This window comes from Neoarius graeffei, chromosome 16 (assembly GCF_027579695.1).
Source record: "Neoarius graeffei isolate fNeoGra1 chromosome 16, fNeoGra1.pri, whole genome shotgun sequence".
In the NCBI taxonomy this organism is placed as follows: domain Eukaryota; kingdom Metazoa; phylum Chordata; class Actinopteri; order Siluriformes; family Ariidae; genus Neoarius; species Neoarius graeffei.
The window spans coordinates 37,593,413-37,610,982 of NC_083584.1; the positions used below are offsets into that span (position 1 = coordinate 37,593,413).

The window sequence follows — 17,570 nt, forward strand, 5'->3', positions numbered from 1 at the left end:
TTCTTTACCAAATCCTAACAGAAAATGAGAGCGCCCGAAAGGGAAAACCGAGGTGAGCCGCCATTTTGAATCCTCATTCATGGCTGTAATGCAAATTGCTTCCTCCTCGGTATACAAGTGCACTTCCATGGCAGAAAAAAAAATACATTTTGCCGCCTATGGAGTCCTCTATTTATACAAAATTGAGTCATTCAGGATTCAGCCATGTTTTTGCTCGGCGTTAGCAAGTTAGAGGTTTTTAACTTTCTCTCAAAATGTTTTCTTTATTTCTTCTTCCTCAGGGTAGTAAAACTTGCTTTCACTGTGAACACTGTCGTTATCACTATCCATGCTGTAAAATTAATGCTATTCTCCTGAGAAATGCTGGCAAAAATTTACAAGATTTTTGATAATCTTATAAATAAACCTTATAAAAAAATAATAAATCTTATTTAAAAAAAAGATAAATGTTGACAAAAAATGCTACTATGTTTGTTGTTGTTGTGAACGAGCGAGTCACCAGAGGTCCATAACCAGGGTCCATATCATAGGATACAGACCCACTCGCCAGCCAATCAGAGCGCAGGATTTGATGGAAACTGGACCGCGAAAAAAATAAGGGTTGATATTACTACAGCATTCAAAAGAAAGTAGGAGAAATGAGAGGAAGAAATAGAAAGGAGGAAGAAATGATATCAAGGATGAGGTTTGGTCACACTGGGCTGAACAGTACATTAAACATAATGGATAAGCATGTTAATGGAAGATGTGAACATTGTGGACTACAGGAAACGGTGGTGCATGTGATGTTGGATTGTCCTAAATCTCAACAAGAGAGACAGACACTTAAAAGGACACTTCAAAGGAATCCTATGACACTAGATATCAGAGAGATGCTGCAGATGAGGTCAGATAATGCAGGATATACGGCTATTTTTAGGTTTTTAAATGATACAGGAATTATTAGGAGAATTTAGTACAATAGTGTAATAAACGTTCTGGTTCACACTGCAGTCCAGAAGGTGGCGGTAATGCACCTAAAAGCTGTTTGCCAACCACCATCTCATCTCATTATCTCTAGCCGGTTTATCCTGTTCTACAGGGTCGCAGGCAAGCTGGAGCCTATCCCAGCTGACTACGGGCGAAAGGCGGGGTACACCCTGGCTGACTACGGGCGAAAGGCGGGGTACACCCTGGACAAGTCGCCAGGTCATCACAGGGCTGACACATAGACACAGACAACCATTCACACTCACATTCACACCTACGGTCAATTTAGAGTCACCAGTTAACCTAACCTGCATGTCTTTGGACTGTGGGGGAAACCGGAGCACCCAGAGGAAACCCACGTGGACACAGGGAGAACATGCAAACTCCACACAGAAAGGCCCTCGCCGGCCACGGGGATCGAACCCGGGCCTTCTTGCTGTGAGGCGACAGCGCCAACCACTAACATGCCGCCACCAACCACCATAAACCAATAAAAAAGAAAAAGAAGAAGCAGAAACAGCCTTCCACTCCCTTCTTTCACTTCCCTCCCTCTCCCACGCCCTATCTTACCTCCTCCCTTCCTCTCGATCTCTTTCACGCACACTTAAGCACCAGGCAAACAGTTATGGATTCATAACACACGAGACTTTTCCCCTAATTTCCAACTACATTTTAGCTTTAAGTATGAGGATGTGCTAGTGGCTGTGTGAAGCTTTGTTTCCTTTTTTAATTTTATTTGAATAGCTGGTTATTTGTCGTTGTTGTATAACATATTGTATAACATATTGTATAACATATTGTATAACATGTATAACATATTGTATAACATATTGTATAACATATTGTATAACATGTTTAACCTTCAGAATTGATGACTTTGGCTAATGTTTTATGCTGCTTTGGAGTTTTTTTTTATTTTTCATTTTTTAAACAAAAATATTGAACTGCACAGACAGACCTTCCTGCAGTGTCCAGCTTCGTGGCACCAAAGGAAATAGGTTTCTGTAAAGGGCAACATCTAACTTCTGATGTCATTTAAACCTGACTGGTTGAAATTAATTTATGGGAATACAGACTGTCCCAAGTCTCCCCGCTCTCCCCTACGCTCAGTTCCTTGGGTCTGACTTTACCAAGTCAAGTTGGTCTGAATAAACAGCTTTTACCCCGTCTGTTCCCCGCCTTCCTGGCATTCACACTGAAACACTTGGCTCTCGGGGAGGGTTTGAGTTGGATCTGGCTTTGAACTGAGTTCCTGCAAACGGAGAAATGAATTTCGATCAGGTCTTGGAGGAGGTCGATGGATTTGGGAGATATCAGAAGAATCTGTATGTGCTGATTTGTCTTCCACAAATATTTCTTGCCTTTCATATGATGGCAAGCGTCTTCACAGGCTACACTCCAGCACATCACTGCCAGAACTCGACTTATGAACACTGGGACTTCAACATGTCTGTAAACTACAGTCACTCGTGTAGCATCCAGAACCGGACTGAGGAGGACCTCTGTCCCCACGGATGGGTCTACAGCCGAGAATTAATCTACAGCAGCACTGTCACTGAGGTACACACACACACACACACACACACACACACACACACACACACACACACCATGGAGAAGGAGATTTTCGTTTTAAAGTGAATTTGAATATATTGGGGCAGGTTTTGAATCTTCAGTCTGTCCAGGGGTGCAGATCCGATGTCAGGATTGGGGGGGGGGGGGGGGGGGGGGGGGGGACACAAAAGTGATTTTTTTTTTGCCCGTATATGCAACTCATACCATGCAACCATAAATCACAGGACTCGCCACATCATTCAAAAAGTACTGCACAGGGAATCATTTGTCTGAAAATGCATTTGTTTGTACAATTTTGAATAATTTAGGGGATTTTTATTGGGGGGGACAATTCATGTTTTTCAGAAATTGGGGGGGGGGGGGGGATGTCCCCCCGTCCCCCCCGGGATCTGCACCCATGAGTCTGTCTAAGCTTTTGATCCTTTTGTCTAAACCAGGATTTTAGTGGTGGTACTGTTTCTACTTAATCCGTTCAAATTTAGAAAAGACTGGTTATGGATATGTAAAATAGTTTCTAAACCCATGTGAATTTTATTATTGTAGTAAGAATAGAATGATGAGCCATCATCTCATTTTAAAATATGGACTCAGTTTACATGGTCTGAAGAATAAGAATGCTATACTGACTTTGATTTTATTGATGTCATGAATAACTTGACAAATGTATCAGGTTTTTAAACTTGTCATTGAGGATTAAAATAAAAACCTAAAATATGTGCAGAAATGCAAATAAAACTTAGTAAAGCTGAGATGTCCACTATGATGGAGATTTTCTCAGAGATTTTCCCCGTCACTGTTTAAAAGAAACATTTATACCACTGCGGGATTTCTGTAAAGCTGCTTCGTGACAATGTCCACTGTTAGAAATGCTATATAAATAAAGTTGAATTTAATTGAATTGCATTCAAGATTGTGATTTTTCAGAAGGTGATTCATTTTCTATAACAGCAGTTAGTTGTTGTTGTAAAGCAAATTGTAGATTTATGTTAATTCTCTTGTTCTATGGCATTTATCAGTTCTTTAACAATTTACACAGGGGCATGTATGATCATGCTGCACATTAACAGATTGTTATGAAACTTTCTGCGAGGAGAAAGTCATGGGGGGGGGATTACACCCTCGTACAATTCTATGTTCTCTCTTTCTGTCTGTCCTTCCCAACTTGTATAAATAATAACCTCAGATGACAGCAAAAGAACACAACAGATTTTAACATGTAGTCTTTTGTTTTCCAAAAAGTAAACCAACATTTAGAAACCAAGTGGCCTATACCTTGTAATTCAGTAGCATGTGGAAGCGCCTAGCAACAATAACTTGAAGTAAATGTTTTCTGTAGGAGTTTCAGTTTTTCGCATTGTTTTGGAGAAAGTTTGGCCGACACTGCAAAAAACTGAAAACTGAATTTGAGGAGAAAATTCCTTAATACTTGCCAGCCCTGCGATAACCTGGCGACTTGTCCAGGGTGTACCCCGCCTTTCACCCATAGTCAGCTGGGATAGGCTCCAGCTTGCCTGCAACCCTGTAGAACAGGATAAGTGGATACAGATAATGGATGGATGGATGGATGAATTCCTTAATACTAGTGAAATTATCTTACTCCATGGACAGATAATTTTACTTGACAAGACATCTTGCAATAAGTTGGTTACAATCTAGAATTAGTTTTAATAATCTCAGAGTTGGTGTCTTGTAGTCTTCTAATAGGAGATGCTAGATCGTTTCAACTATATTCACGATATTCTAACTTAAGATATCATTTTTGCAGTGTAGAAGAATCCAAGACACCGACTCTGAGATTATTAAAACTAGTTCTAGATTGTAACCAACTTATTCCAAGATGTCTTGTTAGGTAAAATTATCTGTCCATGCAGCAAGATAATTCCTTAATACTAGTGAAATTTTCTCCTCAAATTCAGTTTTCAGTTTTTTGCAGTGCACTCTTCATTCTCAGAAAATAAAGTACATTATTGTACCTTTAAGGGTACAATACTTGTCACTGGGGCAGTACCCTTTAAGGTACTTATTTGTACCCTTTGTATACTGCTTGGGAACATATATGTATCTTCTTGGCCCTAAAACAGTACACATAGTTACCTTGAGGTCCAATAATGAGCCCTAGGGGATACAGTAGTGTAGATTGTACCATAAGGGACAGAAATGGACTCCTACACTGTAAACCCGAATAAGTTGAGTTTGCTTAAAAAAATTGAGGAAAGTGGTTGCCTTAAAAAAAAAAAGTAATTATTAATGATTGAATTGAGTACCTTAAACTTACCAGAAGATTGTAAGTTTAAGGTACTCAATTCAATCATTAATAATTACTTATTTTTTTTAAGGCAACCACTTTCCTCAATTTTTTTAAGCAAACTCAACTTATTCGGGTTTACAGTGTACTGTACCCCCATTTCTGACAGTGTTCTGACAACATTGGTTCAGCTATCTATCTATCTATCTATCTATCTATCTATCTATCTATCTATCTATCTATCTATCTATCTATCTATCTATCTATCTATCTATCTATTTTTGCTGCCACCCAAGGGTATTTGTTTGTTTTATAGAAGTTGCCTCAATTTTTATTGAGGCTCTGATAAATAAAAACATGGACTTGAAGGAGGCTATACTTTCTTTTTCCCATGACTGTATTTATTTTAAATTTTAGGAGTCTCCAGAGTCAGTCTTTGTGGCAGTCAGAGGTAAAGCTATTCCTTTTCTGACACAGGAAATCTTCAGGAGAGGGAATGAGTATTTTATAACTGTTACAACAGAAGCAAAAATTAGTTATTCTTGGTTTGCAGATGTTCCACAACATTAAATGTAACTATAAATGGATAAATAGTATAATGTTTTTGTTCTCTAATAATATTGTTAGCATTGGCAAATTGCTGTTGCATAAGACAAATAAAACACTCCAGAATGTGCTTTTACTGGCAAATCTAGTTCAGGGTGGTAATGGTCTTTGGGGAAATGCCTCAAAACTGTGGGGATTGTACACACACACACACACACACACACACACCTTTTGCAATCTTTCTAAAATAAAAACCGTCTCTCTGGATTTGTAAATAGTACTGTGTTTCAAAGTTCTTCACAAATACAATAATGGGAGTAATCACGATGCATAAAGGAGCTACTGAAGTTATTTTGTGGATGAAATCTAACTATTAAGGAGTTAATTTTTTTTATCTCTGTATGTGTGTGATAGTGGGATCTTGTCTGTGACAGGGCAACTCTAAATAGTCTTGGTTCTTCCCTGTATATGCTGGGATTGCTTGTGGGAGCTATTGTGTTTGGATCTATGGCCGACAGGTATGTTTGAATTGCATGCATTCTGCATTGTGAAGTCACATTATAGTACATGTTTGAACAAAGCCTGAATGGTAATCAAGGTTCAGTCCAAATTCTCTATAATTGATGTGTAGTTTTTGATTAATGTATGACTTTAATAAGTGTTATGAAGCTGAGAGACAGATGAAAGTGAACTGATTCTGTTAAAACCAACCATGGGAGACAAGCAAGGGCTATGCATTACTCAGAAATGTGAAACAGGTTAAATGTCAGACAGTCAGCCAACAGGATTAAGCTAGACAACACTAAATTGGTAAAATCTCTCTCTCTTTCACTCTCACTCTCTTGTGCACACATTCTTGCAGTATTGAATAATTAATCAGTTAATTTGTATTATAAATGTCAGATGTGCAGAGGTATATTTTTCTACACGCACAATATACAAATTGTATTTGTGTTCCGCTTAGCCATAAATTAGTTTGATGACCATTGTTTGATCAGGGACGGATACAGACCAATGCACTTGGATCGGTCAGAAAAATATGTGCACCACTTGGCATCGGTTACGGGGCATTTGTTTACTTTGCTGCTAGCCGGCTACACGGGCTATAGACATGCTCAACCAACACACCAATGGTTCAGGATCCGACCACCTGTGGCAAGTGGTAATGCTTACCTGACCTAGTTACCTGTATTCTCACAATGCTTTGTATAGTGTGACCTGAGACAAAGAATCAAGGTCAAACCAAGAAAATGCTCCAGAAAGAGGTTGAAATTCAAAATTCGCCACAAATAACAGGCCAAGCCTAGCTGTTTCGAAAGGTCTCGGGGAGAGGGAGGTGCCTGTAAAGTTTGGTGGGGCTAGAACTTTCAGTGGCCGAGTTGTGAATTTTTAAATCCGAGCGGCTGGAGCCAGGGCTCATATTAAAGTTTTCGGCAAGTCGCGCTCACTTGGGGGTTTCGGGGGTGAATAATGGGCTGAGCTGCCGTCGTAGCAGGCCAAGCCTAGCTGCTTTGAAAGGTCTTGGGGAGAGGGAGGTGCCTGTAAAGTTTGGTGGGGCTAGGACTTTCGGTGGCCGAGTTATGAATTTTTAAATCCCCGCGCACATGAGCGACTGGAGCCAGGGCTCATATTAAAGTTTTTGGTGAGTCACGCTCACGTGGGGGTTTCAGAGGTGAATAACGGGCTGAGCCACGGTCGTAGCGGGTTGTGGCTGCCCTCTTTGTAAAGGGCTCATCGTGCTCTGTGCCCCTGTGAAAATCCATAGCCATCTGGTAAAATTAGTGAAAATATGTCTGCAAATGTGCATCTGTCAGATTCTTGGGATGGATCCGTCCCTGGTTTGATACCCCAAACACTATTCCATTAAAGACACCTTTGTGCTAATTCTTAAATGTCAATGTAACGTCACATTCATGAAAACACTACATTTTGTCTATCCATCATATACACACTTTATTCTTCTGTAAAATCAGACACACATTTGATCACAAACCATTCCCCATGTTGGCAGCTTTTCTCAGCTAATACTACTAGAAATCTTAGTCATTTGATCCTGGCTTGTAGTTCTGAAGACATTACAGTCCAGGAACCTTCCTAGATTGGATCTTGGAAATCTTGGATTTTAGTCACAGCTGCAGGTTCCTTCTTCTTGCCCAATTCTGCTGACCATTACTATTTTTCTGTTTCGTTTTCAGGTTTGGAAGGAGGTTTGTCCTGCTCTTGTCACTTGCCTTACAGACAATGTTTGGGGTGGCTGCTGCCTTTGCTCCGAACTACCTGGTATATGTGGCTCTTCGCTTCATCATCGGAACCTCTATCTCCGGCATCATCATCAATGCTTTTGTGTTGGGTGAATAACCGTACAATTTCAGAATTTCATTTGGTTCATCGATCATCATGATTTTGCTTGATTTGGCTAGTTTGTAGTGTGTAGAGTATAAAATCCCTTAATCTCATCTCGGACAACCATTTCCAACTGATCTGTAGGTACAGAATGGACATCTCCAAAGAGACGCATGCTAGCTGGAATCTTAACGGATTATTTCTTTGGGTTTGGTTATATGCTTCTGGCTGGTGTGGCTTATTTTATTCGAAGCTGGAGGAATCTGCAACTTGCCATCTCGGCACCAGGTTTCCTCTTTATTGTCTACATCTGGTGAGAGAATATACACACACATACAAATGCACACCCATATTTGCAGAATATAAATTCTACTTTTTTGGTGTGCTGGTTATGTCTCACTTTGGATAGTAAATACTAAAAATGGTAACACAACTGGTGAAATAACTGAGTAAAATTAGCAAGATTGTTATAGAATAGAATGGACAACAAAAAACACACACTTCTAAAGCAAAGGATCGATGTGCTCATTTCATGCCCAGCAAACTTGCACTCAGTGCAAACTAGCCTATTAACATGAGAGAATTTCACAACTGAAATATTCCACAAAACATATAAACAATAGGGTAAGTCAGGGCTTTTCAAAGTGTGGGGTGCGCTTCCCCTGGGGGGCACCAGAGTTCTTCAGGGGGGCGCAACGTGAGGAAACATAAACCAGAATAAGTTACTATTGCGGACATTTAGCGAACTTCAGCTAGCCTTTGCCAGAGACAAAAGGGATCGATTTTTAGTACCTAAAGCTACAGTGAGTGAGGAGACAGAGTCTGGGCCAAGCAAAAAAACAGACCCTCCAGGATTTCGCGATGTTGTGATTTGCAAATTCAACCAATCCCCGCGAATTCAGGGCGGTGTTGCAATTATATCCAATCACCGCAACCTTCCCGCAAATTTGACCAATCGTTGGCGTCGTCTTGAGGTAACATCGACAAACTACCTTCCGCCTTACTTCCGTGTATACGTTCAAGAGAAGCAGCATGCGCGCAGTGTTGCCAGATTGGGCGGTTTTAATGCATTTTGGTGGGTTTTGAACATATTTTGGACTGGAAAACATCAGCAGTATCTGGCAACACTGCATGTGCGAGACAATGTTTATATAGGCTTAAATTCTGTTACTGAAAGTGTGTTATGTTTATAGTGAAGGACTGTATGCACTTTACATTATTTTTTACTTAATACAAGAAATTAATGGATGCCAACATTTTTGCCAAAATGGTATTTTATTTTCCATTGTTTAGACAGCTTCAGCATCATACTGTGAGATTCTGTTCAAATTGTTTTTTTCTTCTATGAAGCCTGAGCCATTTATTTTATTAGTTTATAATTATTGTTTAATTTAGTCTTCAGGAGAGACTGCCTGCACACAGTACTAGTATTAATAGTGTTTTTTTCTTACATGAAAACTGAGGCATTTATATTATATTTTAAGGTAACTTCATGTTGTGCTGTGAGGTTCTATGCACTTTAACTTTTGAACCAACAGGTGCATTTGGATAAGTAAAGCCTATTTTTCTGCATTTTTGTAGTCCTGGTAATCTTTTATATTGGTAAAGTTGTTTATAAGACCATTTCTCAGTGTCTTTGTTTTTTTTAATCAATAGTTTTTCGGTAATAACTTAATATTTAACATATCACTCAATTTTAATCACAAAAAGAGAAAATTGTAACAATTTCTCGCAACTTTCACTTCCTCCCGCAATGCAATTGCAACAAAAACCTAAAAAACACCGCAACTTTCATCGCAATTTTTTGGAAAACCCCCGCAACATCAGACATTTTAGCCTGCAACAATCACAAAAAAGGCCCGTGGAATCCTGGGGGGACTGAAAAAAGAAGGAAGTATGACCACGATTATTTAAAGTTTGGATTTTCATGGACTGGATCTGAAGATGCTCCACTGCCACAGTGTGTTGTCTGCCAAGAGGTGCTAGCTAACGATGCTATGAGATGTTTAAAATGTGTAAAACAAGATGTTTTAAAAAGAAAAGCACAGATGTTTAAAATGTGTAAAAAAAAAAAAAAGATGTTTTAAAAAGCACAGATGTTTAAAATGTGTAAAAGAAAAAAATAAAAATGTGTACAGCAACCATTTTTTTTAAATACGAATGGAACATTAAGTATAGCAACAACAAAAATTGTGAGGGGGGGCGCTGTTGTTTATTTGCTCTCTGAGGGGGGGGCTGACTCTCCCACACTTTGAAAACCCCTGGGGTAAGTTAATTGGCTATCATTTAATTAGCAAGCTAGCTAATTTGCAACCAACCAGTACAGCTCCACTTATCTGGCTCAATGCTGACTTTACAATATTAACACTGTCACATGTTTACAGCTGGGTCTTCTGTCATACCTAAGGTTGTCATGTGCTAACATATACTGTATTGTTAACTAAAACATTCCATGATTTATGTGTTTTTGCCCTTATTTTAAATTGTTAAAGTTATACTGCCTTTCAGATTTTTCAAGTGTAGGTCATAAAAGGAATTTTCCCTGACACCCAATTATTTTTGTTTAGTGGACCAAAAGCTACTGAATTCAAATCACAGACTTCCAATTTTATTAGTTTTTTTAATTAGAACAATTAATGAATTTAGGGCCATGTAGCCCTAAATTCTCTGCTAATTTTTCCCTGCTTCACCATGACCCAATTCAAGATATGTCATGCATCACATGGTGGACTTTCCCCGTTTGCGCAAGATATTGTGGGATACAAATTTGAAACAGGAGAGAAAAATGGAGGACGTGAGTGTGTGAATGAAACGTGAAAGACCGGCTACAGTAATGGAAAGCGAGAAGGAAAGATGTTATGTTGTGAAGGAAAGGAAACGCAGGACCAAACTAATAAATATCGGCGGTCAGTGAGCACCTCGGTGTGATCAGCTGTTCCTTTGGGCTACGTTTACACTAGACCGTATCTGTCTCGTTTTCTTCACGGATGCACTGTCCGTTTACATTAACCCCCCTGAAAAAGCGGGGAAACGGGAATCCGCCAGCGTCCACGTATTCAATCTAGATCGTATCAGCTCCGGTGCTGTGTAAACATTGAGAATACGCGAATACGCTGTGCTGAGCTCTAGCTGGCGTCTCATTGGACAACGTCACTGTGACATCCACCTTCCTGATTCGCTGGCGTTGGTCATGTGACGCGACTGCTGAAAAACGGCGCAGACTTCCGCCTTGTATCACCTTTCATTAAAGAGTATAAAAGTATGAAAATACTGCAAATACTGATGCAAATACTGCCCATTGTGTAGTTATGATTGTCTTTAGGCTTGCCATCCTTCCACTTGCAAGTAATAAGTGATATGCGCTGGGATCTCACACACAGCGGCTCAGTCCCGAATCGTGGCTTGTTCACTTCACTCGCGCGCTCTGTGAGCTGCGCAGGGCCGGAGTGCGCACCCTCCAGAGGGCACTCGCTGTTCAGGGCGGAGTGATTTGGAGCGCAGGATGCCTGCGGAGCCGAGCGTATCCGCGTATTGGTGTTGCTGTGTGCACGGCTAACGGTTTTGTGTAAACGCGAATCGTTTTAAGAACGTTAATCTGATGATCCGCTGATTCGACGTAATGTAAACGTAGCCTTAGAATGATGTAACTATCAGTGCACGGTCAAGGTAAACCTGTAGATGGCAGTAATGCAACACTGTGGATGCCAGCTGCCGTCAAAACCAAAAGAAGAAGCAAAAGAATAAGAAACAGGTAAACCTGCGCATGCACACATGGATTTCCTCTGTCTGCTTGACTGTGTAAAGCAAGCGATTTCATGCACATTATTTGCTAGGGAATTCCCTCAAATTAAATAATTTCCCAGCCACAGAATGGGCTGGATTTTTTTTTGAGAGAGAGAGAGATATTCCAGAAATAAACATATCACAATGACCAAATTTCAGAGGGAACAAAATTTCACCGATTTTATGAAGTCGAAAGGTCATCTAGCTTTAATTGTAATGTGCTGATTTTTAATTGTAAAGTGCTTTCTCTGTAGTGCTTCCATGAACTCTTGCACACTTGGTTAGGTGAAGCTAGGCTGTGTGCTAGCTTTGCCAGAGTGTAGATGATTCAGCCAGTAGTATCTTTTGAAAAGCTGTAATGATAACAAGGTGTTTCAACCAGTTGTCCACAAAACATGGCAATAATAGGTGTTAATGTGGCTGGGAAGTCAGGCTGGCCTGTTGGTGACATCATAAATAGAAGTACTCAAGTCTCCCGTTTGTTTTCCCTTGTGTATATCACTCCTTTTTTTGTGTGTGTGCCTTAAATCTCCCTTTTGTTTCTTTCACCCTTTCTCCCACCCTGTCTCTCTTATCCCTCAGGATTCTTCCTAATTCAGCTCGTTGGCTGTTGGTAAATAACAGAAAAGAGGAAGCTCTAGTTCTTCTACGCAAAGCAGCTACAGTGAATGGTCGCCTCTTGCCTACTACAGTGCAGGTATGACAGACTGTCTCTCACCACTCTCATGTTTTATTTTGCTGTCTTTTTAAATTACAAAGGTCTGACACTCATTAAAAAAAAACCTCCAGTGGTTCAATAGCTCCATTAACATCTCTATGACAACAGGCCTTAACCCCTCGAGGCAGCTAGCCAATCAGGCTACCGTTGTACCCTGTAAGTGACAGACTGAAGCTAGCGGATTGCTAAGGCAACTCTGGCATCACCTGAGCACTGGGAGCGAGTTGTGTCCCAGAGGTCCATGTTTGGGTGTAATGTGATCTGTAAAACAAGCTATGCAAACAGAATATATGCTTGTTTTGCCATAACTGTTTACTCGCTTGTTACTAGTGGGATATTTAAAGTAGTGGTTCTCGAAGTGGGGTCTATGGAAGTATGTAATTAACTTTAATACACTTGTAGTCTGTTAATTATGCTATAGTGATAGAAATCACAACGCTCCATTATCAAAGTTGTATTTGATTAGTTCTAAATATTAGCATACCTAACACTTGCATTAAATGGGTTTAATCTAAAACTCAATAACTAAAAACAAGTTGGCCTATAAATAATAATTGTTTAAAAATATTATATTGAAAAAACAAAACAAAACTGATGCCTTCAAGGGGCGGCACGGTGGTGTAATGGTTAGCACTGTCGCCTCACAGCAAGAAGGTCCTGGGTTTGAGCCCAGCGGCCGACGAAGGCCTTTCTGTGTGGAGTTTGCATGTTCTCCCCGTGTCTGTGTGGGTTTCCTCCGGTTTCTCCCACAGTTCAAACACCGGCAGGTTAGGCTAATTGGAGGCTCTAAATTGACCGTAGGTGTGAATGGTTGTTTGTCTCTATATGTCAGTCCTGTGATGACCTGGTGACTTGTCCAGGGTGTACCCCGCCTCTCGCCCATAGTCAGCTGGGATAGGCTTCAGCTTGCCTGCGACCCTGTACAGGATAAGTGGCTACAGATAATGGATGGATGGTCTTCAATAAATAGCCAGAATATGACAGCCATAGGGGGGATCTCTAGAATTCATTTCACAATTAAAACAGTCACTATCTGCAAAAGAAAAAAAAAACTTTGAGAACCCTTTATTTAAAGGGAGAGTTTGGCCAAAAATGAAATTTAATGAATGAGCATTTGCATTATAAAACTTTCCTCTCACTTGGTTTTGTAACAATACCATTTGTACAAAATAGTTTTATTAAATAAAGACATCAACCAAATTGTAACCATATGATCATCTGTATCACTTCTAACATACCAGTATAATCCCATCTTAAAACTTTGGACCACATCTACGCGAGTCTGATGCTTGTGTGGATTGCTTAGAAATAAAGGCTTTAAGATGACTACTACTGTTTTAGCTATGGAGCAATCCTTTCTCCAAATTTTTTTTTTTTTTACAGAGAGCTGTTTGACATACAGTGCTAGAAACCTCATAAGCAGGTCTGCTTAAGATTTTAAGATGGTTTGTCAGCCATAGCTGCATTCTCCTTGTATCTCAGACACTAAATATGTCTCCAATGATTGTTTACTTATGGGATAAATTTTTGGCCAAATGTTCACTTTTAACTGCTTCATCAAGGATATTGAGAAGAGGTATAATACATCTTCCATGCTGATGTTCTTGTAGTTAGACAAGTGTGAGGAGATGCAGGGGAAGAATCAGCACTCTGCTGCAGATCTAGTCCGTACTCCCCAGATGAGGAAACGATCCTTCATCCTGTTCTACATCTGGTCAGTAATAGTGATTCTTGTATAAGTCAGTCCAGGGGATCCTATGTACTGTATAGTATTTTCACTGTTTTAAGTCATTCACAGATGTATGCTTTCATCATGCCTTGGATTGAGAATCATTAGTTTCAAGTAAATTGGTGCAGATTTCACTTCCTGTCCATAGTTGTCTGTTTAAGCAAATAAATGTAGCAAGTAAAATGATTAAAAGTTCCTCTGCAAAGTTCCAGATTCTCTTATCTCTTCTACATTAGATAGATAGATTGTCTTTTATTCACTTTTTCCCTCTGTAGGTTTGTTACTGTATTGGTGTATTATGGTCTGTCTCTGGGTGTATCAGACCTGGGCATAAACCTTTACTTCAATCAGTTTCTGTTTGGATTGGTGGAGATCCCCGCTAGGTCAGTGGTTTTGCTCTTCCTCCCCTACAGCCGTCGGCTCTCACAGAGTGCGTTCCTTGCCATGGGGGGTGTCGCCTGCCTCCTCATGCTCGTTGTGCCAAAAAGTGAGCAGCATCTTCATTCTTCTCTACCCCTCTTTGGGAATGAGACTTATCTAGCACTACTTCACTCTTTCAATCTGTCTCTCTTATTCTCCTGGTCTTACATTCTGTCCCTCTCTTCCTGTCATTATCCATGTCATCACCATCTGTAGTTTGTTTGCTTTTGTTTCTTTGACCTTGTCCTTCCTCTCTGTTATCCTCTCAGATAGTCCTAATGTAAGGACTGCTGTGGCTATTACTGGAAAGTTTGGGATCACAGGCTCTTTTGCTGTCATCTATGTTTATACAGCTGAGCTCTTCCCAACTGTGCTTAGGTATTTACTTGAACACATTCATATAAAACAAAAACTATTTGGTATTATAAGTGTAAGTAAGTGTGTAGAGGTGGGCACAGATGACTTATGAATGACTGTATTGTTGAACAGATCAGAACGAGAGGTTGAGATTTGATCATATGCAACTTTGATATGTGCAATAAGGATAAAGTAGGATATATCATATTCCTAAGACATCTAAATACGAGACTAATGGGTGGGATCTTGCGTCCACCAAACAATCATGTTTTGATGTTATTCGACATATTTATGAATCAGCTGCAGATCTGTTAGTACATCATTCTGCGCATTCAAATCTGCCCTTGTTCCTCTGCAACCTTGATGAATAAAGGCCATGTGTTTTTAAATTAGTCTTATGTACATTTATATTAAGTCTAAAGTCTCTCCCCCCCAACAGACAGACAGGAATTGGCGTGTCCTCCATGTGGGCACGAATTGGTGGAGTTTTAGCACCAATGGTAAACTTGCTTGGAGAGAGCAACTTGGCTGTATCCACAGTCATATTTGGCTTTGCCCCTCTGATTGGTGCAGCTCTTGCACTAGGCCTGCCAGAGACGACCAATAAACCACTCCCCGATACCATTCAACATGTCCAAGATGCTGAGAGGTGTTTACATACACACAACACTGATCTAGACACTACTTGCTCATAATATATGCAGCGTACATAAGTGCCTATGTAACTTGTGTGGTACATTTTGTCCTTCTCTTTGTACAGGTTTACTCCAGAGAATGATATAAATTTCCCTGTAGACACCGTCCAGCCTTCAAACACCACAGAGGCACAGGAACTAGAGTGCCTCACAAACAAGTCTCCATAAACTTACATGTGCCTGTATGTACAAATACAAATGTTTTCTTTTTTTTTCTAACCTTTGGGTTTCAGATCAGAAAATGCAACCATTACGTGTTTTGTATGTATAACACTGTGACAAATATTTGTACAGTTTTAACTATTTTTAAGATTCATCTTTGGTCAATGTCTCTTTGGGATTTTTTTTTTTTTTATAGCTTCATGTTGAGAAAGCAACTGTGTCATCAGAGGTTTTAACCCAAGTGTCACAATGGATCACTGAACATCAGCCCTCTGTATAAACTACACTGTTTGATCTGTTGTGTATGCAAAAAGAACACAGTGCCTTTCATGTTTATACTCGATATAAAAGTATATTATACTTTTGGAAAGTATACTCATTTTAAAATCGGTTTGGATCATGTAGAGCCTATACTTCAGCTACTGTATTGAAACAAACAGAGCTTTATGACCACAAACGTATCACACAGTGTAATTTCAGTGCAATCAAGTGTTTGCACCCTGATTTGGAATGAAGCAGAGTGGAAACTTGACATGGTTAAACTGATCAGATCAGGAGTAGCTGTGATTTTTAGTTCATGTGGTCATTTATTTACTTGGATAAAAATGATTTTATTTTGGAACTGATATGGTGGAGGGGGCGGCACGGTGGTGTAGTGGTTAGCGCTGTCGCCTCACAGCAAGAAGGTCCTGGGTTCGAGCCCCGGGGCCGGCGAGGGCCCTTCTGTGTGGAGTTTGCATGTTCTCCCCGTGTCCGCGTGGGTTTCCTCCGGGTGCTCCGGTTTCCCCCACAGTCCAAAGACATGCAGGTTAGGTTAACTGGTGACTCTAAATTGACCGTAGGTGTGAATGTGAGTGTGAATGGTTGTCTGTGTCTATGTGTCAGCCCTGTGATGACCTGGCGACTTGTCCAGGGTGTACCCCGCCTTTTGCCCGTAGTCAGCTGGGATAGGCTCCAGCTTGCCTGCGACCCTGTAGAAGGATAAAGCGGCTAGAGATAATGAGATGAGATATGGTGGAGGAACAGTTTTCAAATATATTTGCAATAATTATTTGGGAATAATAACTCTTCTTACCAGGGTGGCACAGTGGTGTAGTGGTTAGCGCTGTTGCCTCACAGCAAGAAGGTCTGGGTTCGAGCCCCGTGACCAGCGAGGGCCTTTCTGTGAGGAGTTTGCATGTTCTCCCCGTGTCCACATGGGTTTGCTCCGGTTTCCCCCACAGTCCAAAGACATGCAGGTTAGGTTAACTGGTGACTCTAAATTGACCGTAGGTGTGAGTGTGAGTGTGAATGGTTGTCTGTATGTGTCAGCCCTGTGATGACCTGGCGACTTGTCCAGGGTGTACCCCGCCTTTCGCCCGTACTCAGCTGGGATAGGCTCCAGCTTGCCTGCGACCCTGTAGAACAGGATAAAGCAGCTAGAGATAATGAGATGAGATTTTTTTCAGTTCAGTTCAGACAACTTTATTAGTCCCCAAGGGGGCAATTCAGTTCAAGCAGTTCCTGAACGTAAAAAACAGCAACAGCAACAACCATGACAATAAGCAGCAGACAGGAGTACAATATGTCAGAAACAGCAGGCCAGTACATAATTGTATGGAGTGACACAGTTAAGTAACAGAAAAATAAAAAAATAAATAATGATAAATAAGTGGGCATACAGAGATGCATTGCACATACATGAATACAAAAGTTACAAAATATGACTACCGCTATCCAGGTTATGGCAGATGGGATGAAAGATTTAGCGTATCTGTTTGTCTTCCTGATAGGTGCTATAAAACGGTGGCCCAAAGGCATCACTGTGAACTCAGAGGACAGGATGTGGCCATGTTGGGAAGTTATTCCTTTAGCTTTATGGACCACCTGCCTCTCCCACAAAAAACTCAAATCCCTCTGCTGGACACCAATTTTAGGACAGACCTTTACAATGCTGCAAAGGCTGTTTTTGTCTTTTAAAGACAGACCACCAAACCAGCAGATGAAGGAGAAAGTTAAAATGCTCTCGATAAAAGACTGATAAAACAT

General features: G+C 40.5%; 1 protein-coding gene across 1 annotated transcript; it reads left to right on the plus strand.

Moving 5' to 3' along the window:
* The first annotated feature begins 1,922 nt into the window (after positions 1 to 1,922).
* Positions 1,923 to 15,912, plus strand: si:dkey-166k12.1 (organic cation transporter protein). The gene is made up of 10 exons (XM_060942881.1): positions 1,923 to 2,529; positions 5,750 to 5,853; positions 7,531 to 7,685; positions 7,823 to 7,991; positions 12,044 to 12,158; positions 13,790 to 13,893; positions 14,184 to 14,395; positions 14,598 to 14,706; positions 15,125 to 15,334; positions 15,446 to 15,912. The coding sequence occupies exons 1-10, from the start codon at positions 2,236 to 2,238 to the stop codon at positions 15,546 to 15,548; spliced, it is 1,575 nt and encodes a 524-aa protein (XP_060798864.1). The 5' UTR covers positions 1,923 to 2,235; the 3' UTR covers positions 15,549 to 15,912.
* The last annotated feature ends 1,658 nt before the right edge of the window (positions 15,913 to 17,570 follow it).

Excerpts from the sequence above, each read along its gene's own strand:
- si:dkey-166k12.1 (XM_060942881.1), top strand. The coding sequence starts at position 2,236 with ATGAATTTCGATCAGGTCTTGGAGGAGGTCGATGGATTTGGGAGATAT. Across the intron at positions 5,854-7,530 it reads TTTGGATCTATGGCCGACAG|GTTTGGAAGGAGGTTTGTCC; the intron begins GTATGTTTGAAT and ends TTTCGTTTTCAG. Across the intron at positions 7,686-7,822 it reads CATCAATGCTTTTGTGTTGG|GTACAGAATGGACATCTCCA; the intron begins GTGAATAACCGT and ends ACTGATCTGTAG.